We start from the raw sequence: 27,971 nt of genomic DNA on the forward strand, positions 1-27,971 counted from the left end.
AGTAGCCAAGCCTCGATCGGCTTCCAATATGCCCAGTCCCTAGCTTCTTGACATGGACAGGCTTTAGTTCGATCTTGATCTACTTTCAGCTGTTGAAGACCAATGTCTGGTGGTTTCTCGTTCTTTGATTCAAATGTTACTATCATAAATCTGCAAACCGAGCGGAAGTTGAAACAGTGGTTAGACACTGCAAGCGAAACATCTTCACAAATCGGCGCGCTGCCGATTGGCGTGATTGTGGCCGACAGATCATAATGTTGGTATCCGATTGTTCCATTCAGATGTACAGTTCCATTCATATGTACAGTATTTGATCCTCCTGATGTTTTCCTTTGTGAAGATGTAACCGCAGTGATGTTTTTGTGTGATTATATGAGCGTCGAAATGAGTGCGTACTCATATCGACGCTCATATAATCACACACAAACATCACTGCGGTTACACCTTCACAAAGGAAATCATCAGGAGGATCAAATACTGTAAATATGGAATACTGAAGGCTTTAACTTCCTCATTTTTTTTCTGTGAAAATGGAAGGGAACCGCAGAGCACCCCAACACCAACAATAACAAACTAGCCATAAAAACAAAACAACTAACTGGTAAAAAAACCCAAGCTTACCATAACCCAACATTGAAAACAAAAACGAAACCAAAAATTTACTATCATCGGCTATGGCCGTTTTATTCGAAAGATGTCTTCAAAAAGATAAACGATCTTGTAATGCATCAATGGGCACTATTATTATTCAAAATCTGGACTTGTTTTACATGAAATAAATAACTGCCGGCATGTACATCCGAATGCATTGTATGCAAAGTATATATTCGAATACTATTCTCAGCAGGCCCTTCGGTGTAACAGGAAATTCACTAATTAACTAATGAACAATTTCTGCAGGACAGGGCTGCTTTGCGAGACGACATTTCCAAGCCTTATTTCTCGGTAAGTGCTAAATTTACAGACAAGTTGACCGCAGAAGCACGAATGAGCCCAACAATAAATTAGGATTTGATGGACTTCCGCTGGAGACGAATCCTACAGAAGGAAAACACGGTGGGTGAGGCGGGGACAGAATGAATTTGGCTTTCTTAATTGGAGTTCTCTCAGGGGGCTTCCCGCAGGAAGCTAAATTTGGGAGATGACAGTGCAATTGGGGAATTAAACAATCAAGGAAGGACACAAATAGGGGAAATTGCGGCCTGCGACTCATGCACAAAGTGGGGAGCTTTTGGGTGCACAGGAAGAGGGAGCCTTGCCTCAAAGAGATAATCTCGTTTTGGTTCATTCATTATAAAAAGCTTTTCGAAGGAAGGGGAATTAATCTTTCAAAAATATCTGCCAAGCCCCATTGCTTTCTCAAATCTGTTAGGGGTGAACAACACTTGTGTTGCACTGTTTCTGTGATTTTACCAAAACGTATTCTGAAGGTTCCTTCCCCAAATCCTTCCACACCAAATTATGAATAGTCTTCTCTCAAAATTACACCTACTTTTTTTCCCAAAATTGTGGAGCCATACACAGGCTGTGGGACTGATCATTGTTGGGCCAAAACATTGTGGTCCTGGACACTCAAAGCCCAACGCCCTGGTCCATATATCTGCCAAACAATGAACGTCTTCCCTCCAACACGGTACAGGACTGCAACACACAGCACATCGGTGTCTGATGTCTCCGCGCTGTCAATCCTTGTCAGGTTTCTTCTTGACCTGTTTAATCCCCTTCCAGTAGTAGAACTTGTCAAAGATGCTCTTGTACTTCTTGACAAACTGCTGCCGGATCTCTTGGTCCTCCGTGATGGCCTGGGTCAGGGGGGTCGGGTTGGCGGCCACTGCTGCCAGATCAAAGATGGGAAAGATGCTGGATGGAGAAAAGCAAATGTCTTGATGAGCAACCTTGCTCTGCATTATGTGATTTCACAGACACTGCTGTACACAGCATTCACATGGGGGCTAGTTATTGAAACATGGTACATGTATAGCAGATACCAAAGGACTCTTATTTTCACTGATATCGACAGCTTTGAACTAGACTCGATTGATACCTGCTAGCACCAGTGTGAATTCTGATCACAAGGTTTCAGGCAGGAGGACACCTGGGTACATTTTTGGACACATTGTTTTACGAAAATGCCTGTTTAGATATCCAAATTAATGTTTTTATAAAATTCTGTTCTGCAGTACTTTTTCTTTAATTCCATCTCATTTGGCAAAACCACTTTTTGACAGAGGAGGGTAAAACGTAAGCTTTTAGTGACAAAGACTTGTGGATGGAAGTTTGTAAGCTTACTCCAGGAACTGGCAGTGAAATCAGGCGTTGGATGTATGGTAACAGCCAAATAAAAATGGGAACCAGTGGCTTAATTGTGTCTTTCCCCCAGCCAGCAGGGTTAGGTTATAATATGGGTTACACCGTTAATTATAATGTGGGTTATGTATATCACAGCAAAGGACACCACACTTTTGTTCTGCATTTTATCCCCTGTTATCATCGAATGATGGGATATTGTTTGACTTCAATATTAACCAGATTTGGGTGACCTCTTTGACAGATAACGGGTAAATAAAGTTCCTTTATCTTGCTTATATATGGTAGGTAGCTGCACAGTCACCTCAGCTGTATACATGTACCTGTGCATGCCCTCAGGCTGTCCATGCTGATAAGGCCAGATGAAGTTAAACCTTGTTAATAAGAGGTCCTTCCGCCTTTATAGATTACCTTGTTATAACAGGAACCTTGTTTTATCAGGAATGAAAACAATGAAAAAGAAAGGAGTGGGGCCGGAACATTTTCTTGCTATAACCAGAATGTTGTATTCACAGTGCTCTTATTAAGGGCTTCAACTATACATTGTGCTGGATCCAGCTCCATCAAGTTGAGGAATGAATTGAGTATACATGTGTACATTTTCCAAGTTTTAAAGTTCACAAAGTCTTTGTGAGTGCAAACTGTACTTGAATACAAGGATCAGTGAATAGGCAAAAGAGTCTCTCCTGTCTTCAGTTTACTTTTTTTTTTCTGGCATCTTTTCCAAGAGAGGAAATACACATTTCGTGCCCTTGTCTGTGCCAGGCTGAAAGGCCTACAACGGGATTTATTGAAAGAGGCGTTTAAACATGACAAAGGATTTGAAGTGATGAAGTGCTGCATACATCAATGGGTTTGAGATTTTCAAATATTTTTAAAAAACATAGAATTGATAAAGCTCATACTCCTTTCTCTTGGTAAAATTCTCGGCCAGAAACTTGCTGGTGTACTCCCGTGCCACAGCCTGGCCCAGTACCACACAGTTCAGCGTGGAGATGGTCTCGTCCCTGCTCAGACCAAGACGGATGCAGAGGTTGACGAACGAATACAAGATCATCTCCGCCCACTTGTCCTTGGTACTCACAATCGAATCTGCATGGAGAAAGTGTAGAAAACTTATTTTCAGAAGCAGGAGGTGAAATTGAAAAATCAACAGTTTGAAAAGAAAAGGATACATCTCATACAACATGCAGGAGATTTTAAAGCAGATATATATTTGATGAATTTTCTTAAGATTTGATATCTGATCTTGTTTTCATCAAATCTCATAAATATGGTCCAGGGCAGCTACTTTCCTACGACAAGTCCCAATGCTTCCCAAGTTGACCATGTAATTGAACTGTTCCAAGATGCTCATAGTGTCTGCTTGTATGTGTCATGGATAATCATCTATTTTTTTGCTAAAGATGGGCATACATAGTTTTATTCAAAGAATTCTGAAGTTACAATACAGGCGATTCACAATACAGTGTGCCACTGAGAGTTTGCCACATACAGGGCACTTTTCAAGTTTACACTTGACAAGCGCTGCCACAATTCAGCGCGCTTCGTACGTAATTTGGGGATATTTGATTGAGAGGTGTTCCTTGCACTACACAAAACCATCATTTTCACTACCTAACACCCATTCGCAATAAGCAATATCGAATTTTCAACCAAGATAAACAAACATTCTAAAAACTTCAAGTTTTCCGCTCTCAGCACGGTTAGTGAATGAGACTTTGTCAACTATTTATCCCATAATGCACTACGAAAGAGCCTCTCTATGACAATCTCTTGGTGGCACACTGCATTGGGAATTGCCTGTATTGAAGGAAAACACATTGTGAATTTAGTTCTTGCTGAGAATTTACCAAAAGTTGTATCATTTGAACTTCAGCCCCATAAAACAGATGTGTGAAAATTAATACAAACAATGCGAAATGAAAGTAAATGTACTTGAATCCTAGTATCGGATGCAGGTAGGGGCTATACAGGTCATCTTCATTTGTGTCCATCCATCTTGTCTTTATCTATCCACATACAGCAGGTGTTTCCTTTTGTCATTTAAATTATCAATACAAACAATGCTATCTGCTGTTGGCACCATCAAAATTGGGAACACCAGTTAAAGGAGCTGGTAAGCGTTTAAACTTAACAGCAAAAGATTAATCTTCAGGAAAGAAAAAATTATCTGCCAAAATGACGTCTGATGTTTATTGTTTGCAAATGGTCCTCAATTAATGTATATTTAAGGTCACTAAAGAAAACACACCCATAAACAAAGAATTATGCTTTCTGGCTATCAGACCAGGCTACAAGATTTCTTCATGCTTAGCTTAAATTCAATTAGCACTATATTAAGTTTAGCAGATCAGTGAAATCGGACTATAATGCCCCAATTTGGGAAAATTTTGCTGAATAAACCAGGCCAGTATTTCAACTGAGCAAGTGTACAAGATTTTAAGACTTCAGAGCTAATGAACACAAGTCCTTGGGGAATGAAAATCTTTGCTTTTGCGTGTAAGCATGGCCTACCTTCCTTGTCTAGATTGAGCGGACAGGTGACCTGGACTTGTTCTGGGTTCTCCAGGGTGGTGCACACGTCTTTGCTGCAGTCCCACGGCATGTTAGCTTTCTCCAGCTGCCACGAGAACTCTGGCTTGATGATGTTGCTGCACTTAATCACCTGATGAAGACAAATGGCTGGATATAGAAAATTCTTCAGAGAGAGTGACAAGCTCGCCACCCAATGCTTTGAAGTTTTTCTTCTCATTGATACCACTGATGACTTGTTTTTTTCAATGCCATCAAACTTACATTTGCTTTGGTCAAGTATCTGATCTTTACAGAAAAAATACACCCCATCCCCATCCTCTGCCTCCTGGGCCATGAGTGAACGTTAATGTTATTGATATTCCTTTTCAGGTCAGTTTAGAATGCTGTGAAGTTGAAAGAAAAAACTGACAATAATGGGCCATATCAAACACCTCCAACAACCTGTTATTAACAAACTCCAATCAAGTACACTACATGTATTAGGAAACAAAAATGCATGCTCCAAATAGAATACTTAACGTTTATTTAAAAGGAAACTTGGGAAAAGTTGCACCATCAGAAGTTCCGGTCTCATTCTCGAGGCTGATAAGCAGAAATGATTGCTTAGCAGGTTCAAGTGCTCAGCAACAATCAGCTGAATAAAAGAGGGCCTGCTTTTTTGGTACTCACAGCATAGGCACGTCATGGGGTGCGCAGGTATATGTACGTTTGACGCGGAGCATGCTGAGTACGCAGAACTATTCTATTCTGCATTGCATGGTCTTTGCGTACAAGCAGAACGCGTGCAAGAACCCGCTTGTAACCTCCTGTCTTTCTTTTCGCTGATTGGGGGCGCACTTCAGCTCGGGGCGGATAGTACATGGCAAGAGTTCGAGGCTGGTATCCTGTATCCGCTAAACAAATATCTCCGTACAATCTCCTGTACTTGTGAGGAGTGGCTCCCGGAAACTGAGGCACAGATTGTGAATGAAACCTTGTGTACTGCTTGCATCTGTCAAATACACGTAGCTGTAATACATGTAACGCATCTGTTTGCAAATGTGCTTTCTTATGGCAACCATGTGTGAGGAGCTGACCTCATGGATGAACCAGTTAATTTTTCTGTCAGTGGAGAGCCCACTTCCGTGCTTCTGGTTTCCAATGAGTCCTGACTTTGTGATGTCACTGGAAAATGTTCGTAAAGTAAACATGAGCAAGTCGATTACATCTCGACTCAGGAAAAATCTTCACTTCAAATGTTTTATTGTGTCACATCTGCTCTGCCATTTCATTTACATGTACATCGACTGAAAGAAGCTTTCTTCCACGAAGCTTTATTTCGACCTTTGTAAGCAAGTAGCTTAGGCTACTTCTTTAATCTTCTCAACTGCTCACCCTAACCTTACCTGCCGTAATCTCGGGATTGGTACTGAGCTGAGGAAGCTGTAGACTGTACACTGCGCTGGGATGTGGCCCTTGATATCCTTGGCAATGTCCGGAAGCTGGGAGGGTAGCACACAGAGAAAGAGCAAGTGCACAGAGGTAGCCACCTTGGCATTGTTGTACTCACAGCTCACGCCCTTGTTTCTGAGAACCCCTGGTCAAGACGGGGAGTAAAATGATTATTCCTAACAGTGTTGTTGATGTGACAATCGCAATTCCAGTTACGTGTGATTCACATGACATTTCACAAGTAAAGTCAATGATGAAAAAGTAATACCTTTGTCAGAATTTACATAAATGGCCTGTGACTTGACTTTGGACTTGATGACATGTAAGGACTTGTGATAGACTGGCAACTTACACTGGTCCAAGCCAATTTGGCTCATCTGACCAGTGTTTATCTCTGGTTTCCTTGGCATATAGTGACTGAGAATATTTCTATTTCCCCTGGATGGGATGCCAGTCTATCGCAGGTTGCTTCCCCAGCTCATGCTGGTACCCATTTATACTCCTGGGTGGAGAGAGGCAAGCAGAGGTGAAGTGGCTTGCCAAGGGCCACAAAATACTGCCGGCAGTTGGATTCGAACATCCATGATTGGAAGCCACAGATCCTTAACACCTTGCCACATACAGTCCCCCAGTTACAATAACACTGGTATCCACTTAAACTTTAGATTGCCGGCATGGTCTCACACATGTACATGAGTACAAACAAAACTCCCAAAGTTTCTAATATGACACTTAGCTAGATATTCTGAATGCAAACTACATGTATGTTCACTTGTAGGGTAGCATCTAAATTTACTTCCATAACAAGAAACAATTACACCTTTAGTAATTTCTATTGGTTCAGAACAAGGGCCACAAGTCAATCATTCAAGGTCTCTATGTTCGATTCAGCCAACAACGAAATTCTCCTGTCTCAATAAAAGAAAGGAACAAAGTATACTCAACAAACAAAATAAAGTCATAAGAAAAACAAAGTAATATTCAAAATAACACTTTTAAGGATTTTGAGAATTGAATCTGCACTTTGGTCTACTCCAGGAACCTTCAGGCATTACCCAATGTACATTTGACTGTGAATGAGTTTCTGACTTCTAAAACTGTTTTTACTGACACTTCCACCAAAAACACTCAGTGAACATTTGAACTTACACATTTTTATTACAGGAGATCCTATGCCCTTTCGACTATTAGGGAGTATCACATGCTATGCACTAATGTTATGCCCAGATGCTTATTAGATCTTCAGACAGGAAGCTTACTGTCAGCACACGGTTCATGGTACAGTGTACAAGGACAATCTTGACAATTTGGCAATCAAAAGCTCTGTTCCATAGAGAGTCATTATTCCACTTATTTGAAAGTGCTGAATGAAGATGCTGCTCCAAGTGTGAAATGTCCCAAATTTATAAAAAAAAAAAAACCAAACCGCAAACTGCACAGTTACATGTACATGTATGTAGGCACATGGTTCAAGGTACAACATACAACACTTTAATACTTTAAAGCTCTGTTTAACAAAATTTTGTTGTTTAACAATAGAGGCTATTCATGAAAGACACAGAAATGTTCCTTACCAAGAGTTTCAGGCCGCCTTGTTGACACAAACAGCTCCTTGGGTTGAACGTCAGCATAGGTGAGCAAGGTGTTGGCAAGATGGAGACCAATACGGCCACATCCGATGATTCCAACCAGGAGAGGGTCCCTGGGTGGAGCATCTTGGAGGAACTTGGACGTCTTGGATTGCTGGGGGCTCCTCAGCTCAAGGATGTACTGTCTGAAATGAATTATAAAAAATATCAAACATGCTTTAGTATTAAAATGTTAACAGTAGAACTCTGATGTAGTCCTACTGCAGGACCTGGCAGGCTGTTGACTTGACCACGGCCACGGGAATGAAACTTCATGTTGTACGTTGGAAGAATCTGAAAAGAACTGAGGCTTATTTTTTTTCCAATATTCATTATGTTGCCCTTCTTGGCAGACGTCAAGCTGCAGCAGAAAATCAAAGGACACGATTATTTTCATACAGTTATAGAAACAACGATGATTCTGATTGGCCAGCTGGGAGGCACCTTAGCAATTTTAGTGAATGAAATCGTCCATTTTCTAGATAGCCACTCGTCAACCTCAGATTTTCTCACAAGCCTCTGTTGACCACAGTTCATTGTTGTCTGCCGGCAGTATACATGTATATCCTTACCAACTTTTTGGACAAGACTGGGGTACCTGTAGCTACATGTAGTGGAGGTGAGTTAGGTCTAGTAGTAGTATCATTTATCAATAATGGCAATTATGTGAACTGTCTGTGTGGACTGAGATGAAAAGAAAGGGAGACAGATTTCTTAAAATAATCAAAGTTTGGAAAGAATACCACATGTGGGTACGGATGCCACTAGATTTTCCCTGCAGTGACCGACATGTGTACCTGCCATCTGAAAGCAATAAAATGTCCTGAAAACTCAAAGTTAGCAGAGGAAGTATTCACTTCAAAATCACTTAGAAAAGTTCAGACCAGTCTCATAGTCAAAGGGTTCATGCAAGGCATGTCAAGTGGCACCTACATATAGAAAGTGTTACTTTTAATACCCCCACCAGAATTGGTCGGGAACACCAAAATCTTTGAAAATCCAGTTGCGATAAGAATTATATACATGTAAATGCTTGGCACAATCTGTAATTTCCAGATTTATTTCAGTAAACCGGTGAAAAAGTGGGCAGAAAGTAGTCCTACCTGGTGAGCATTTTGAGTCACCATACAGTGTCAAGAACATTTAACACGTACATGAAAAACCAGAACTTTCTTCCCCTGAATTGCATAAAGATTTCAAGATGGAAGTCTTAAAATTAAAGGTTGTGGGCAAGCATTTAATTCTCAACATAACTGGATAGTTAAAGATTTGGCTGTTCTAAGCTGATTTCGGTAATGTGTAATGGAAAGAGTTCCATACAGCATATACAGACACCACCAATTTTCCCTTAAAATGTCATAGACCTAACAGCCATTAGCCCTAACAGTACATAATACTAAAATTACTACTTGAGAGTACATGTAAATCCCTCCATGGTAAAATGTAGTACACGGCACTGTCGCTTGTAAGAGGACATGACCTTATTGTTTTCTAAAGCCATAAAATAAACTAGACAAGATGATGTACATGTACCATACAGTGCTGTGGCACTGGTGCCCTAGCCAAAAGCAGTAATTTGTAGCGCTAGGTCCTTCAGGATCAGACTACTACATGTACTTATTTTATAGTACTGAGTCCTGTAAGCCAAATGATGTGCAGGACTTTTAGGATTAGAAAGTGCTAACATGTTCTAGAAATGAAATTTTAGCTAAGAACATTCCAAAACATTTACTTAGAAGACACTTGGGTTTTTTCAGACAAGTCTCATAACGGTTTGTACACAGGGCCATCAAGTGTTGTCCATATGGAGCACTTTCCGGGGTAGCCTAAGGCCTATAAAATGAGTGAAAACTTTCCTACGTAATTCCTCCCAAAGTTTTCTCAATAAGCCAATTTCCCTTTCCGTCGCCATGCTGATTTCAACACCCCCGCACGAGTAAGTGAACAAAGCTAGAGGGGAACAAATTGTCTACAACAATCAACAGCAATCACGATCCATTCGCCAAACATCACGCCATCTTGTTGTCATGAATTTATTCCCCTCTGCTCCATATTCTGAGCTTGTACCCCCAGAACTGTGGGGTCTGAAGTCCATCGTCGGACCCCACAGTTCTGGGGTACTGAGCATGCACACATGAAACATGAAAAAGGCTTATTTGGGGGGGGGGAATAACAATGGGAGTAAATACAGAATACCTTTCAACTCAAAATAAAACAAACAAACAAAACTCTCAAATCTCTGGTTATGTGGGTAAATCCCCATAGAACGGTGTCACAGTTTGACCTCGTACTGCTGCTCATAGCCAGCTGCGACTTGGATCTTGCGGGGTGCCGGTGGCGGGGTTTTCTGCAAAGTGCAATTGTGACCAGTCACCCCAAATCAGCTGAAAGTTGGAATTTTCAAAAATTGGGACATTGCTGTTTTTTAATTCAGCAGAAAAGAGCTCTCCAATGGCATGTACATGAAACACTTAGGGTAGAAGTATAAGGTGACAATGTGACATTATTCTGGCAGCCTTGCATCTTTGTTCCCAACATATTTTCACTATTTCAGACCAGGCACGAATAATGCTACCATCAAAATTGCTAAGAAAAATGACCTTTTTCAATATGTGATCCTGCGGAATGTTTGGAATTAAAAAGAAGACGGTTTACTCTTTCCAAATATTACAAAACCTCCGCTTCAATATGACTTTGAACCCTCAAAATAAGAAAGAGCGAGATGCGACTCGATCTACTCTCACAATTGAGCTCCGTAAAGCCAAAGAAAAAAAGCCTGGCAAAGTCTGGCATGGAGTTCCCAGGTTCAATCCACTTCATGGGAATTCGCCCCCGTCAGAGTGTTTGGGTGATTTAGGCCTAGGCCTAATTTGTTTTGCAGAAAAAGAATGCAGAAGGAAATCGGACAGGCAGCACAGGGAAAACAACAATACTCATGATGCGCCTAGGCCTGTCCCAACAAATAGGGCTGTAGTGGCTCTCTTTTACAATCTGTCTCTGACCTGGTGGCGACAGGTAACAGACCGATTGAAAAAGAAAGCCACTACAACCCTATTTGTCATGTTTGTGGGGCTACAGTATGGGGCTACATCAAGTACATGCTTGGCCCTACCTCGCTTCGTTTAAAACAGCGGCAAAATACGTCGCCTGTGCGCATGCTGAAACCGTAATAACGTGGGATCTTGCTCTTAAAACAAGGTAGGGTGTTTCTTCCTCAGATATTGCATTTTCAAAATTCAGAGATGGTAAATCTCGTGTGATATCGCCGATTGCACTGCTCATCTCTACGGACGCCATGGCCAGATGGTTTACTGTTGCATGTAGCTAGCTGTCTCCATGCAAGGCATGGCACTGCATGATGGGATAGGACTCACATGAGGCCGAGTCCGAATCAGCTATTTTGTGGCTATGGCTTAATATTTTGCCATTGGCGTATTGTATACGCAATAGCTAAGGCCGTATCCACATTGTTCGTTACTGACAACATCATTTGTCAAGCTAGACCAGTGCACGGACGTGTGTAATAAAATCTGGACTCGCAATGCCCTTAATCAGCTTATAGAGTCATTGAATCCACTCGCAGCCATTTTACCGAGCCGAATACAAAGCTTTCCTGGTAATGCCCGCCTTTGTTCTTCCTGACGTCAATAGTAGGGAGCCAACCCACGCCTTTGTATTCGGCTCGGTAAAATGGCCGCTGGTTGGCTTGTTTTTCATACAAAGGCGTCGCAAGTCCAGGTTTTTTTTATATACGTCCGTGGACCAGTGCCGTTTTGCGGGTGCAGAAGTACAGTCAGTCCTTTTCCCCAACGAATTCAGTTCGGTATTTTTTTCACACAACTTTTTAAGAATTCCTCCTCTCAAAATACTGAGCAAAATTGCATTTAGACTTGTAAGATTAAATCACGGTAGTTTTGTTCCTCCATAATTAAATAAGCGTTAAAAGACACAAAGAAACCAAAGAGGGACCTCCCCTTTCCTGATTCGAAATGCTCCGCCCATCTATCATAAGCCACCAAGGGTACGGGACAGATGTGGGCCAACTGAGGGAGGCGGCCTTTCTAAATTTCTCGACTCCCGCCCCTCGATCCTTGAGGACACATAAGTAGGCCTACGTCCCGTGACAATCTTTCCAGTTTGCCAGTGAACAGATGGAACACTTTGAATGTTGTACTTGTAGGCTGGCGGTCGCACTGTATAGCGCGCCGCCTGATATTTTGTGATGTGAGATTATGGTGGCAAAATATGCCTTTTTGATAATTTCAAATAGGAATTAGGCCATTAAAATAATAAGTAGTTATCATCCCAATTTTTCTTTATTTAAAAACAAACGGGGAGGGGGAAATGTAAACTGAAAAGCACTGAAAAATTAAACGAGAAACGATCCCAAGTTTACTGTTCGGTCTGAGAATTTGCGCAAGACTAGTGACTAGTTCATTCTCGATCGGAGGCTGTTCCATCTATTGGACACGCCCGGTAAGAAAGGGCCACGGCAAACTACATTCAATTTAAGGAAAGAATGGTAAACGGAACAGCACCACTGACTAATCAGACTCGACCGCATCCAAATTATTGGCTGCGGCTGTAACTGCATGTACAAACATACAGTCCGTTAACAAGAGAACTATTTATACAAATTTCTGTTGATATATTAAAAGAAAGTTATAGGTCCCATTTCTTCGTTTTTCACTGGTAAATATACCTAATATAAATACAATGTTCCTGTTCTAACAAGGTAATAGACCAGTCCTTGTGAATTCTTAATAACAGGGTTCAACTCTGCTGGTATCCTGCATAAAGTGCCGGCATCTAAACGGACATGTGGACATTTCTTACAAAAAAAACCCTCCCCTACTTTCCCTTTATGGGCAAAAAGGATGATCACCAATTACTTTTTTAAAAATTCTTTTTATATGGCCTTATGTTAGAGTTGTCCCCTCTATGAGCTACAACGCCTTGGTCTTGCAACATTGCTGAAAACTGCATGGGCACTTTTTCCAGTTGTTAAACAACAACATTTGCCCAGTGGGCCCTATATCAAAAGCAACATTGCAATGGACTTGCTGACGACTTCTTCCGTTATGGAGCTTCTTTGTTGATGCAAAGTGGCACCAAGCAACGGAGCATGAAAGTATTATGTCCTCGCTGGTGCATCAATTGGATAATACACATGAGCCTATTCACCCACAAACGCTTTCCGTCGTATAGAATGACGGCTGATCTAATAATAACCCAGGGAGACCGGGGATTCCCTGAAAATGTCACGCAATCCTACGACTGCATGTAAAGCATAGCAGTTGCTGGTGCTGCATAACTAAACCCAGAGTAAATATAACCCTCGAAAGTGAAAAAAAAAACAAATTCAGTGACAAGAATGATTGCCCGTTCCTTCTGGAAACTTTCGGAAATGACCACAGTCCCTAAAATGTGACATTAAGTCATATTCCTTGAAGAAAAAAATCTCATCGTTATTCTCTTCCGCAGCTTACACTGTCACGAGTTATTACAAACTGACATGCCTTGTAAAATATTAAGTTTAAAAAAATAGAGTACCAGCAAGGCATCTATGTTTGTAAAAGCAATAGCGAAGACTGAGAAAAAAAATTATAAAAATAGGAGGGAAAACTCAGAAAATGGAAGGCATGGAGGAAAAGCTTAGAGCACGTTTCTGCGAGTTGGGATTCAACCAGTAAAAGTCCGGGTATTGGAGGTTGAATGTGAAAAGATAAATTTCTTCCATCCTTACAATAAAAGAGACCCTTGGTCTAATACGAAGGGTATCATACACGGAAAAGTTGTGAAATGTATGATTTCAATGTACTAAACCTTGAAGGTAATTCTTAGTAAACCTTTTTCTTTAGCTTTGCTCAAAAGGAAAGTTTCCAGTAATTTTAAGTTGTAATAAAATTGATTCATTCAATTCAATTTTTGAACATCAACTATTTGGTTTTAAATTATATAACATGAGGCAGAGATGTTTTCTAAACCCCCCAGAAAGGTTTATTCGAACCCTCCATGTTATTGTGATTTGAAATATCAGCAAAGACACTTCCCTTTTTACAGATTTTGAGATTAGATGTGAATTCTTTTGGGGGAGGATGCCATAAACTTGTGATTTTCTGACAGACTTGACTTTTCAACACTTTCTCAAGCACGATGTGTTCTGCTTCATAAAAAAGCAACACAAAGGTCATGTCGCAACACGCATACTGGAACATATTTCTCACATTAACTATTGTCAGTCACTGTGCGAAAGGACCAGACCAGCACATAAGCTGCGAGATGGAAGATAACAGAGAGCACCATGTTTAACCTTTAGCTTGGAGGCCGATCGACCCAGCTGCTATGGCAATGACCGTTGGTGACGTCAAGGAACTGCGCCTCACATACTGATCGTCAAATGTAGAGTAACCCCTTAATGTAAACCGCTTGTTGGATTTAGTTAACATTTAACCGCATGCGTGTCAGACCCTTTGTGCCGTTACCACCATGCCACTGGCAAAGGCGCTCTGCTTCAAACCAGCAGAAATATTAGTGCGGCCTGATACGAACTTGTTATATTTTTTTTCAAGCCACATTTTTAAAAAGGCATTAAGTTCGAATGCTGATTGAATTAAGCAGTGAATAAGTTTACTTGGGCTGTACATGTTCACGAGTTTCAAAGCTTCGAACATCCGGGTATAGGGCTAGGCGTAGAAAAGAGACAAACTTTTGAGCCAGGAAAACCCGCCTAAGGCTTTCCTAGAGGCAGTGCTTTTGGACTTTTATATGACCCAGACGGTAAATCCCTTGCCGTCATGTATAAGCATAAATGGACGCCACGTAGCAAGTTTCCTGCATTCCAAGGCCATGACGCCCACACAAATTATTTCTTGCATAAAACAACAAACAAACGAGAACAAACAAAATATGTATAAACATGTTATAAATATGTTAAATTACATTTGCTTTAAACAATGCCTTAGATGTTTTTGAGAGACATTGGGCCAGTTATTGCTTTCTAAAAAAAAGCCCCCTTTATCCTTTTTTGTTGAACAGGGAGAGACTTTGAATTGTTGGTAGGGGGATCAGATCTGTGATGAATAAACTGGATGTTAAAGGTATATGTCAGTCTACGTAGATAATTAAAGAACCAATATAAGAAAGATGTACACAATTGAACAAAGGGATTGAAGGCGGGTACATATGTAATATATATATATAATTACCCCCACCCATATACCCCTTGATCTCCTCAATAGGCCAGTTTATGAGGCAGTCATACAATCTCCACATATTTTTGAAGCTGCTTTATTGGTGATAAAAATTGCAGCCTTTTGGCTAATAAGTATAAAGTGTTTATGAAATGATTCAAATTTTAAAATTTGAAAACAGCATTTTCACCGCCGGGTTGCTGCGTGTACCGAAGTGAATACGTCACGCGCACAATTTGTGTGTAAAAGGCATTAGCGCGAGAAGCAGCGCATAAACCAACACGCGCGCGTACTCCATTCGTTTGCACTGCACTTTCTGGTTCACAGTGACGTCACACTTCGGTACTCTACAACATAATAATCGGTTAAATGCGCGGCTCGCCAACAGTCAGAGTTTCAGACACCTGAACAGAGTGGTACATGCTTAGCAAACCAACAACGCAAGACGGTAACAGCAAAATATGCATGTTACCCAATGACGGCTCCTATATTCCCCCCCCCAACACGTGATGTTACTTTTTCTTCACCAGAAACACAATAGATGCTTTTGTTACATACGTATTTAGAAATACGGGAATACCCCGGCAAGTAATTTTGAAAGGGGTTTTCCAGAGAATGGTATTTTTCACAAACTTTTAAGGAAAACGGCTGCCGAATACAGACAACAATCTTGGCACTTTTGCAGTTCGCAACCCAATGCTTCGCAGTGAACTCTTTGCGGATGATAAACTGGTTGCAAACCTGGCAGCTCCTCAGTGTGTGAAACCTGTAGATGATGCGATTAGGACCATGATACTTCAGGTTCCGTGCAAGTTTGCATTGTAACAGGCCACACCTATGATAGTCAGCTTGACACAGAAACCCCCCCCCCAAAAAAAAATAAATAAATAAAAATAAAACAGCTTATTAGGTTCTTAAACCTCTGAAAAGTGTTTGTTGTAAACCCCGGAGGCACTCTATGATCCCCAGGTAATTGTATGAAAAAATATACACAAGTGAGGTGTATAGTCACTCAGTTCACAAGCCGTCTTCTTTTGAATATGGTCGGTGAGTTTGGTTTTTACACACGGCATTTCTCTTGAGACAGATAATTGACAGAAACATAATTCGTTTTCAACAGCTATGGATGTGAAAAACGTGTCATTGCTCTGTACGTTTGCGCCTTATTCAAAAGACGCGCTGATGTTTGCGTATGCTGTACATGACCGTTGCATTCAGAGACATTTATGGGTCGGGGTTATTCGGGGCAAAATGACAAGGAACAGGTGAAATCATCATCAAAAGTCCATTGTTTGCTTTTTTTTTAAAAAATAATTATCATGGTTAGGTCTATATGTTTTGGAAAATACAAATAAATTAGAACATGCGCATTGGAAAATCAGGTTTTGTGAATGCAAAATCGACTGTCTGAAACTCAATCAGGATGTGGCTTGTAGACTAAATCACGCTTGTTTGTTAGAAACCGCACTGGCAATGACGTGTTGAAAGAGAGTCTAATCCACGGTGAGCCAGGTCATTTATTGCCCAATCTTGTACTCTAGCAAAAGTCAATATACATTAAAGTTTACATTTCTTTGAACCTGATTTTTTCCAGCGATTTAAATAGCGTGAGACGGCTGCTAAGGTTGGGTGCAAAAGAACGAAGCTTTATTTTAACTAAACTGGCTTTGAAAGCTGGTTGATCTCAATACAGTGCACGTTGGTTTACCGCACCACGGGGCCTTTTCACAGACAGTCACGTTGAGATCACTCACCAACCGCAGCGATAACAAAGGTGAAACTCAAAAGAACTCTTGTGCATGAATTCAGCAATTTTCGGTTTTCAAAAGATGGTAGTTTTTAACTGTAAACAACTTCTTCAGTATTGCAGAAGTAGGCCTACTTTTAAAAAACACCTGTCTTAGAGCGAGAAAAGAAATGAAAGCTAGACATTCGGACCTTTAGGCGGGAAAAAAACTTAAGGTCTATTTTTTTTTTACTTTTAGTTGCAAAAAATGCCATTTTCCAGTCATTCTCTACCGTGTGACCCTAACCGACAACAGTTTTGAAGAAAACTTATTACAGTGCCTTTGCAAGTAAAATTGCATATTTTCCTATAATCCATTCTGACACACTGCAACTCATCGTAGAGATGACTTGCAGTGTCACATATCATCGACCGATGATATACCCTTCTTTACAACAAATTCCCGTCAGGCTCATGTTGACTATCAGTTTCAGAACCTAAAAACTAAATTAAACCAATGAATCCTCCAGTTGCAACAAGGAATAAAGCCTATTTATAGCATACTGCACTTGCCACACAATCATTGTATTGCTAAATATGGTTGTACATTACCAGATAGGCCCCTAGGCGAGGGTTTTGCATTACATAACTGACAAAACTGAAACTTAATTGGAACTTAAGGAATGCCCATCCTCTTGTTTGTTTAATAGTTCTGTCATTTGAGGCTTGGTGAAATGCTGTTTCTCCCTGGAGAAACAATCCCTCTTGTTCATCGTGATGAACGAACAACGGTGTGGCTGTTCGTTTGGCCGGGTCGAATTATTCTCTTTACAAATAAACAATCTAATCATTTTTGCCATTGGACATTTTGGATCACTAATCAGTTACTTGTCAAATATAATGATCATGTTTTTGTCTGTATCACGTTCCGTATTCGGCGTGAACGGGATAACTCGCAGCCTGGGACAGTCCTGTACGGATCTAGTACTCTGCGTGACTCCCCAGGGAATAAAAAGAAATGTGCCATAATTAGATGACGTTTAACTCGACAGAATTAGTTTAATACGAACAACATCTGCAAGAAACCAATGTTTTCTTGCAAAATCCCTCAGAAAACAAGCCTTTACAAATCAGTTGTTTACAATACAGTCACCATAGTCCTTGGGATAGCAGTGTGGCAAAATTGAAACCATGCAAGTTGGACAGCTCAGGCCCATGGACTCTGTGTGACCATAATTTACGTGTGTAGCGATTTTAATCCATAAAACATTTACTTGTGGTTGCATGTAAAATATGCCCAGTGGGTGACCCCATCATAGTTCTCCAAGCTCGTCGCCCTTTCCTTCCTTGACCAAACAACTTGTAGTCAATCTTCCAACAAATCAGTTCTACCCAGGTACGTCCGTCTGCAAAACTTGATGTCTGGGTTTTATCTTTAACGGACGCGCCTCGCGCAGCGCTCAGGAAACCTGCTCATTATGGACAAGTAGAGCTGCGTCCTTATCTGTTAGAAATCTCCCACCTTAAAAGAGGTCGCGCTGGATTCTGGTCTGTATTCCTACACATCAAACTGAGAAGAAATTATGGTTTCAGGAAATATACTCTGCCTCAACCTGGGGAGCATGGGCCAGACGGGCCCAAAAGGACTGTCGACAGGAAATAGTTCAAGACATCAGAATTCCCGAGCTTTAGCAGGGGAGACGCCCACAGTCTCCGTGGTGTATCCACAAGGGATCTCGAGGCTTAGGTGGTTCTGGAACAACGTAGCTCCCCAAAGAACCCTTATCGACTCCTTTCACGCACCTGCAAGGGGCCCGACCACCTAAACCCAATTTCCTCTCGGTGGAAAATCCTCCAGCGGAACAGTTTAGCAGGCAAGATTTACCATCCTCCCCCCCGGCCCGAGTTCATGCAGGTGGTCAGCTTAGGAGTTCATCCAGGCAGGGCCCACTGGGATTTCCTCATGAACACAGCTTTGGCGGATTTAGAGATTTTGGGATGGGCAAGTCATAGGTTGGCGGCGACGAGAGGCGACCGGACTCGCAGAAGGGTACTCGCTGTCCCCAGCGATGTCTTGTGCCGATCAGAGGAGGCAGCTGAGCACGGCACTAACTTCGTCAGCTGGGAATTATCAATGGAAACGCATTCAGTCCTGGATCGTCTTCTACAGCCATGCCCGTGCAAAACCATCTATAATCTATATGGATGAAATCACAAATTGCAAGAAATACATGTATGTCAAATATAAAGAACATGTCATCCGACAGCTGAAATTGGCTGAATATTTTTGTTATGCACATACATGTATTTAATATTCAAATTAAGTAGTCAAACTTTTAAATCGCACAAATTTTTCACCATTTCTGATAAACTTTAACACTAACAAAATAAAAGCCCCCCCCCAAAAAAAAACAAAGGTTTGTTCCGAAAGGGGAAATTGGTTGTATTAAAATATGATAGGTGCATGGTGATACTTTATATCAGCTTACTTACTGCAAACTGATGCCAGTTGCACATGTTCCTGAATGATCCTTATGATAGACATGCCGTTCGCCACTATAGGCCTATACAACGAATCTGTTACACGTATATGTACCTGCCAAAAAATCAGTTCGCAAAACACTTCCTGTTGAGCAGGAAAAGACACATAAATATGATAAGAAATCATATTTATTGAGTAACTGACTGGGCATATGTTGATAGTTATGCGTGGGAGAGTATCTTTTCCCCTCATCCAAATCAGCACCAAATTTAATCTTGAATTGTGCATTTTTGTACCTGTATCTGACGTTTTGCAATGGTGATCGTGACAAGAGCGAGTTAATGATCAGTATATGTTAGTCGACGAATTTGGCCTTGTGACTGGAAGTGAATCAGGAATGGCCTGAGCAATGGCGGAAGCAGTGTTAAAGTAGTAAAAAAAAATGCTCAGAAAAAGTCCAGGGCCAGTTACTTTATTATTATATACCGGAGCCTTTTCGACATAAAACGGTCAACTGCTCGAATTAAGTTCACACGTGTGGGCACCATTGGTGTTGGCACGTAGGAGGTTTTCCGGGGAGGAGGAAAAGCACTCCGGGTCAGAAGCAAACTGACAAGCCATCAAGGAAGGGGGATAATGGAATTCTAAGGAAGTTTTAAGCAAATCAGCGATTTTCACCCCCCCTTTCTTCTTTACTTTTCTCTTTTATTCCCTTATATTTTTGAATGCATGGGGGAGAGGGGATTATAGGAGACAACCACCAGCCCCGCTACGCCCTTGGTATACGGACTGAGAGCACCAGTTCGTTTTGCCCTCGGATAGAAATTAAAGATGTCACGAATGGTGATGATCATGATCATGCAATCAGTCGTCTTGGCTGCAAGCTTGTCCTCCGAATAACCCCTTTTGCAGCAATGGGCCTCCATAAATTAATCTGTATGCAATGAAAGAAGACAAAACAGAGAGAACATTGCATAAAAACATTACACCTTTTTCACGGTACATACTACGGCGGTTTGTGTCGTGTTTTTCTGACTTTCGTGATTATATTTTGAGGGTCACAGTGAAAAATGACTGTTTTCTGCTATTGTACGATTACAAGCTGAATATTTGTATGGCTTTATATTTGTTAATGTGAATTAGTTGTAGTCGGATATTTAATGAGTCACCCTATAAAACCACTCTGGATATGGATCACTTGTATTTTGTCCATTCGAACGGCCCCTCTATGCTGTACAGAAAGATCATGGTCCTGATGTAGATTTTTTTGAGCCAATCCGCAGTATAAATATGGGTTACCTTTTTTTTGTTGAGGATTTTTGTTGACCACTCAGCCGTTTTTAAAGAATTCTTGACAGCTTAAAAAAACAAGCGGTCAAGTCATATGAAACTGGACAATGGTGTCTTTTAGCCATGAGCGCGTAGATTTACACATGTATCATGCATTACACACTATGGATCATCGTCGAAATTATCATAAAACCGCCAGGCTTATTAATAACACAAAAAGTAGGGTATGACGTCATCACACCATAGGCTTATGTATAATGGATCCATACGACTTATCTACATGTATCTATCTTTCACAGATGAGGGTTGGACCATGGACAAGCAAACGTACGCCGACTACAGGAATTATGACTACGAAGGCGCCCACATGATGCACGCGTAATTTGGATGTTTCACAACGATGTCAGTGTCATTGATTATGCAGTTTCATCGTAAAATGTCATATTTTGCTGCTTCATATTTTATGCATCTCCTAAATCTTGCACGGTGTTTTGCACATTATCATGAGTGGAAACGTAAATGAAAACACTGCTAAAGTCCCCACCGTCATTCAATGCGACATTTCCTCTCTACTCCCCAGAGGAAGTGGTATGTATCACATGCGGACTGCATTGCATGACGTCATAGACACCAACCTAATTTCTGCCTGTGTGAATTAGGGGAATACACAGTAAATTCATCAGTTACAGTGGCGCATAGATGTCACTTTCTCCAGCCCATTTCCACCTTTATGCTTTCCCGGTGATAGTGGTTCCTCAGCTTCATGATTTAATTTTGGAAAAAAGACTTGGTGGTTACACGTGCTACACGTCGAAGTTTCTGTGCCCTAAAAGCTTTCTTCCGCTATGCTGATGGAACCCGAAGGTAATGACCTTAACCAAGACTGTTGATGAACAAGAGGAACAGTCTTAAATGTATGCACTCTAAAAAATCCCTGGTCAGATTGACCCAGAATTGGGTCCCATTCGGCACGACCCTTTTCCGGGTCAAATTATGACACAGAAAGGATCAAATATGACCGGGAAAGGGGGTCATATTGTGACCCAGAAAAGGGTCATATCGAAAGGGACCCAATGCTGGGTCAATCTCACCAGGGAGTTTTAGAGTGTGGCATCAACAATTTATAGATTAAACCGTTCAAAATTTCCAATTCTTTGGCACCAACAAACGCATTTACTTGCTGCGTTTTAGTGTTTCCTTGCATTCTCGGCCGAGTTGTAAGGAAACTGGTATTAAATATATCAATGTCTACTTCGGGCTTTCTGAGGATCCCAACCTTGGTCAATACGCGACCCCCACCGTTGTCAGGTCATTTCACGAATTATTGCGATTTATTTTTCGAATGAAACCCATACATTTCGTCTTAAAACGACGTTCCCTGTCCTGCTCGTGACGTCCAGTCATCGCAAATAACCCACAACTTTATTGATAAACCATCTGCCCCCTCGAATCGTACGGCTTGCTCACCTGACCTCATATTTACCATGCCACCCCCCCCACCGGTTGCTGAGCCCACAAATTTTGTTATTTTCGTCAGCGTGCCAATAATTAAGGAAATGGGGATGACCCACATACCCACGGCTAAAATGAAGCACGCACATTAATAATGTTAATACTACAAACAATAACAGTTCATTTTTTTTCATTTGATGATCTGATCTTTTTCTCTTGCCACAAGCATGATATACAAAATAACTACATGTTCATGAATCCCATGTTATGAAAACCATTTGTGATGAATTAATCCTACTGAAAGGGAAAAAAAATTGTTCCACTCGATAAATGATTTATACTTGGGAGGTTATATTTTTCTTGGGTAAAAACCACTTACACAACCAAGAAAAAACAACACGGTTATCGACCGATGCCACTGGTTTCCTGCTTAGCATCCGCTACAGCAGTCGCATAACATCCGCAATGTGTCATCAGCGATGAACTGGTACCAGTTACCCTCTATCTATTGTTTGGTGGTCTGTTGACGTGACATTAATGAAGTACATGTTTTGTATCCAAAAATCGCAAAGAGAGATTCAACACTTCTCGAGAAAGGGCTCTTGTAAGATCAGACATTCCACTTCAAAAATATACGCAGTTCTGCCTGCGATTCTGGAAAAAAATGTCGTTTAGTGTAAATTTTATTGTTGGAAGTGGGTATTGAGTTCTACATGTAAAGACCTGTTTTGACAATGCACACTTCAAATACATCTAGATACTTGTCGAGGACCAAACGTGCATTCTTTGTATGCGTGCACAACTATAGGATGAAATTGAATTTTTAAAATATTAACGAAAAGGGAAGACATTTTTAAAGCTTCGAACTGCTGTTTTAACAGCTTTAAAAGATCCGTTTTTCCAAAACGACGAATTTGTGTTAACTTCGGATGGTTTGAAATGGATGGGATGAAATAAAAATGTGAAAATTACTGAACGAATGAAACTCAATATAGAAACTGCACAATGCTTAATGACATTTCTTTTTTGTGCAGGCGAAGTAACCAACATAACTATGTCTTCAGAAGCATGAAGCTGCCAACAAGTTTCGAATAGTTTAATAACAGCCATCGCCTTGGCCAAACTGGTAATTCTGTTCATGCAGGTACCACTTTCCTCCCGCGAAGAATTGAAAGCATGGGAGAAAAGCAAAATCTCTTTTAGAGTTCTTTGGAATGACGAAAAGGTTATTGCACTTCCTCTTTCCACAACGACCAATAGCAGCGCGTTGTTAAATTTACTTAAGTGGTTTAAAAAACTAGAGTTCTTAAGCTTTCTGCAGTATAAAAAGCCTGCTTCCAAAAGCACGTATATAGTTCGTGCGTGCGGATCGTGGGCACACGTCAGTGCTAACCACTTCTGGAGCTGAGACAAATCCAGTTCTCATTAAGCGGGGTCGCCATGTTTATGTCTTGTTTGCCCTTCGTATAATTAATGGTTTCCCGCTGTCGGTGTATGAGCGAGTGACGCACCATCAGAGTTCAATGTCAAGTTGCATTGCATAGGGTCTCTGTGGATTTAAGTCTGTGGGATCGCATTTCGCGATCGTTCCAAAGATGAGTTTATCGTAGTTGAAGACACTGTCACTTTCAGTACAAAAACGACGTAGAGGTTATCATAACACGAGTCTTTTGCCAAGGTGGCGAGGGTTGCCGTCGCTTGAGTTCTCAGGTTCTCAGTTCTACAGAGCTGTTTCGAGCGGTGGCGGCGCGGGGTGAGGCGAAGCCGTGCGTCTCTTGATCTGACGGGCACACTGCGCGGGAATGGACGAGGAAATCGTCTTCTCGTACGCCGCCAGCTGACCTACAAAGTTGAGGTTCGGGTTGATGATGGCTCGCCGGGACTTGACCAGATTGTAAGCTTTGGCCATTGGCATGCCGCGGTACCTCATGATGTAGGCTATGGCGATCGTGGAGGATCTTGAGATGCCGGCGCTGCAGTGAATAAGGACTTTCTCGTGGCGTTTGCGAGCGGCCTCTGTTCCAAAGAAAAACCGAAGAGGCACAATGAAAAAAAATGAAAGACAAAACCCTTTTCTGCAAAATGAAACACCGTCATACAAATGATTCATTCAGTTAAACAGATGCACATCTATTTATATCTATCAACATCTAGAGTTCTAAAGAGATACGACCAATTTAGAAGTTTCAGTTTCTGATCATGCAATCCCGTTGTCTGCTTAACAGCTTACAAATTTTAGAGCTGGGCTTTCTCGTACCGGCATTTCTCCGAATATTTCCTCTCCATATGTCAACCTTCATAGTTCAACTGCACGTCCGTGATATACCTACCGATGAAGACGAAAGCCTCTTCGAAGTGCCTCTTGAGGTTGGCCAAGGAGTTGTCGCGCACGCTTATTCGCCTGTAATTGATGTTTGTGGTCTCCTGGTGGAAACAAGGCACCGACTGGGTCACATTCAGGACGTTGCCGATCCTTTCCTGCTGGAGGAAGTCCAGGTCGGCTGCGTCCTTCTCATTGCCCACGTACAGGAACGTCAGCAGCTGCGTGGCCGGGATGTCGATCTCTTTCTGTTTGGCCGTGGTGTAGTCCACGCCAGAGATAACCTCGGCCGCGGGCCGGCAGATTGTCGTTTCTGCCGTCGTGGGGGCCTTCTCGACGACGCTCTTGCACAAGCTCCCGAATTGGTTTTGAAAGTCCTTTAGACCTCCTGCAAATTATCGAATCAGTTTGAAAATGCAATTGTTTAATTTGATGTGACGTTTGAAACGGCGTTTTAAACGTCTTCTTAATCCAACTTATCTAAAAACAAAAAATAACGTGTTGTGTGTGATGTTTGGTCTATTAGCGAAAAATGACTCCATTGGGACTGAAGTATAGAGTAGTAATGGGGGAAACTTTTTAAGGAAGAAAAAAACTTCAGCTTGTAAAGCTAAGGTGCACTCGATAACCCCCATGTTCGTGTCTGTATCTATGATCAATCATTTCTCACAAACTAAATATTGCGGCGGGCCCTCGGCCTCACACAGTTCGCCTGTTCCTTATATCCCCCATGCACCATTCAACGTGTTATTCAGCCTATGGACTTTGCCATCGGTAAACAGTATTCAAGATGTCGACGGCACTAGACAACTGGGATTGTTTGCACGCTACGCGCACAGCAGTTCTTTTTGGGGAAAAGCAATCATGGGCGACAAAGCTTGGTCAGCCAGGGGAACGTTCAGACGTCAATGCAGTCACTCGTGTGTTCGAAAGAGCCAGGCTAGGTTGTGGATCTATTTTATCAGCGATAGCACAACAGTTGTATAAATAGGTTTTATCCTGTGTTGTTTGAGCTGAAGTAAAACTGGGTTTACTTTGCTTTAATAGAAGAGAAAAGTTTATTGCTTATTTTCTGAAGTCAGCTCGTAATATTTTTAATGGTACAGCCATTACTTTATGAAATAGGATTACACTTTTAGAAGACTTCATTTAGAGCGTGAAGAGTTTGCATTTACTTCACAGAAAATTTACGTACATAGATATTTCACTTAAAATCTTCAAGATTTCAACTTTAGGACAATATAAGTTTACGGTTTATTTCATCACATCTCGAGGATGATTGGAAAACATATAAATACTGCACTGTACATGTATTTACCTTTTAGAAGGCTAGCCCTCGTTCCTTCATTGCGGAGTGAGTTGAGAACCAGGAGTGTTGGATGGTTTGACGGTAGGTCGTCAATTACTTGAGTGTCCTCGTCGTAAACCACCACGTCCTTATCCGATCGGGAACACAGAGCCTCCCTGCCTTCGTCAGAGGTAGCCAGATCGTTGATTGATAGCTTGCCCTGCTGCAATCGCCGCTTGGTGAAGCAGTTGGTGCAGTTCACGTTCACTGCCCCCTCGATGTGTTTCTTGTTATAGGCCAGGAAAGATCGGCAATCGACGACAATGGTGGTGGGACAGTTGCTGTCCAGCCGCTTGGACAACTCCCCAGGAGTCACTGTGCCGACTCTCGGGCTGTCCTTAGCCTCATTGGAGGTGGTAATCTGCCTCTTGATCGGGCAACTGTTCTTGCTTGATTTCCCCCTGCATGGCGGTAGGCCGAGGGTGAACACCGCGTGTGCCATAATGGCGCTTGAGTCCTGCCGAGCGGCAGGATCTACTCGAGCTGCTGGTGGGCCATCTTGGCCGGTTTTAGCGTGTGCCTCTCTGCCTGTTGCTGAGGTGAAATCGTGAGAAATCTCTGGAGGCATGGATACTTTCTGCTTTCTTAACGCTAGTGTATGCCCACTCAGACTATTCAGTGGGCTGCCGCTGAAATTTGTCGACGGAGCTTGGCCGATTCCCGCGTTCGTGAGGTTGAACTGCCGTTGATTTAGTAGTGTGTACCTTTGGTTTGGCCGGCGTAATGTACCTGGATGAATGAAACGATCCTTGAAACGAAGGAGTGTGGAATATACCAATTTACCTTGGATAGAACGCTTGTTTTCCCTTCTCAAGAATGAGTAGACACGATTCCCTAAAACAGCGCTGGCCGGCGGCACAAGGTAGAAATTTCTGGTACAAAACAGAGCTGAGCGCACAACAGCTAACACTACAGGACAGGACAATAGCTCTCCGTTGGCCGGCGGACTCGTATTTATTACACTGCGAATTGTCATTGGCTATCCAAGGCCATGACATCATTCTTGTTGCTATTTCAGGCGCACTCATGAATGATTTATTATCTCTTGCCACGGTCCGTTGCGCATGTGCGGGTAAAAAAGATAATTCGCTGGTGTTCAAATGTTCCCGTCCACGTTATTCCAGCAAAGGTAAGGCAGGGCAACCAATGAATAAAGCTTTGGATAATAAAAGCCGTCGCGACTTCTTTATTTGTCATCTGTCCATAATCTATGCCATGTGATTAGAATTAACCAATCAGCGGGCATGCCTCTTAGTCTTACCTCCAAGGCCCACTGACATTGTATAACTATAAGCGCACAATAACCTATACAGTCATCGCTAGTAAGATTCTTGGTAAGAATTAGTAGGCGTTGTTAATTGCACTATGATTGCACAAATTTTGCCAAGGAAGCGGTTTACGCAATGTTTAAACATCGAGAAAGTCAAAATGACGAATACTTAGTGAAACTATGTCCAGTAACCAAGTCAATGTAGAATTCCTTCCAGCAGATCCCCATTTAAATCTGACGAACAGATTGCATAATAGTTCATTTTACTCTGTAATCACACTTCACTTTTTCCCAAACGTCCCCCATCCAACTGTATGCGAAAAGATCCGTCTCTAGGATAATGGCGCAAGTGCATTCGACGTAACTGGGTTCAAGTTTCTCTCTTATGTTGCGTCCACATTAATTGTGTCTACGGTAGGAATGGCATTTCCCCAGTCAGAAGGCGGGCCCTTTGAGAAATGGTGATGGGAAGTTCACAGTTCTTCATCCATCCAGCAGATTGTGATCACAGTGTTCTTTGAATAACCGCAGTCTATCGTTCTCCAAGCATTAATTATGCATCTCTAATTTGCTTTTTCAAAGTAAAATCGTTTCATCTATTCACGTTTGGCATTGCGCACGGCCTAATATCGCTGACGTCATGGAATGACAGTGCTGAGGTGAAATTCTTCTGAAATGGAGACATTGCTGATCACCAAATATGTAATGTAACGTTTTTCATTTTTAGACATACTAAAGCAAATTTTACAAAAAAGCGCATTCTTTATCAACAAGTCTTTCACTTTTTTATTCTGTTAACATACAAATTTAATTGTGTGTTTTTAAGACCATAGTCACGTGGTACTTTTGGCAGCATCTAATTGTTATTGTTCGTCAGATTTTTATAAACCAATAAAGTTGTAAAACTAACAAAAATCTTTGTGCATTCGCCGTAACTTTAAGTACATTGATCGAAAGTCAGGCAGCTGTGTTTATCAAATATGTAG

The 27,971-nt window shown here is 41.6% G+C and overlaps 2 protein-coding genes across 3 annotated transcripts; both read right to left on the reverse strand.

The window, feature by feature from the left end:
- Window positions 1–658: 658 nt before the first annotated feature.
- noxred1 (NADP dependent oxidoreductase domain containing 1) lies at window positions 659–11,827 on the reverse strand. Of its 2 annotated transcripts, XR_015424391.1 has the most exons (7): window positions 11,017–11,827; window positions 7,851–8,050; window positions 6,231–6,421; window positions 4,825–4,975; window positions 3,213–3,399; window positions 2,631–2,735; window positions 1,726–1,860 (listed from the first exon to the last, which is right to left on the reverse strand). XR_015424391.1 is itself a non-coding variant. In XM_022252992.2 (6 exons), the coding sequence occupies exons 1-6, from the start codon at window positions 11,199–11,201 to the stop codon at window positions 1,683–1,685; spliced, it is 1,092 nt and encodes a 363-aa protein (XP_022108684.2). In that variant the 5' UTR covers window positions 11,202–11,646; the 3' UTR covers window positions 659–1,682. The 2 variants fall into 2 exon arrangements, 1 of the variants encoding a protein (XP_022108684.2); XM_022252992.2 differs by lacking the exon at window positions 2,631–2,735 and having other exon boundaries at window positions 659–1,860; window positions 11,017–11,646.
- A 10,399-nt stretch (window positions 11,828–22,226) lies between these two features.
- Window positions 22,227–26,658, reverse strand: dusp10 (dual specificity phosphatase 10). Its single transcript, XM_022252989.2, has 3 exons — window positions 25,686–26,658; window positions 24,378–24,755; window positions 22,227–24,063 (listed from the first exon to the last, which is right to left on the reverse strand). Exons 1-3 carry the CDS (start codon window positions 26,281–26,283, stop codon window positions 23,768–23,770), a joined length of 1,272 nt encoding a protein of 423 aa, XP_022108681.2. The 5' UTR covers window positions 26,284–26,658; the 3' UTR covers window positions 22,227–23,767.
- Window positions 26,659–27,971: the final 1,313 nt, after the last annotated feature.

Source organism: Acanthaster planci, linkage group LG01 (assembly GCF_054643075.1).
Source record: "Acanthaster planci isolate LZ-2023a linkage group LG01, COTS_SCS, whole genome shotgun sequence".
Classification (NCBI taxonomy): Eukaryota; Metazoa; Echinodermata; class Asteroidea; order Valvatida; family Acanthasteridae; genus Acanthaster; species Acanthaster planci.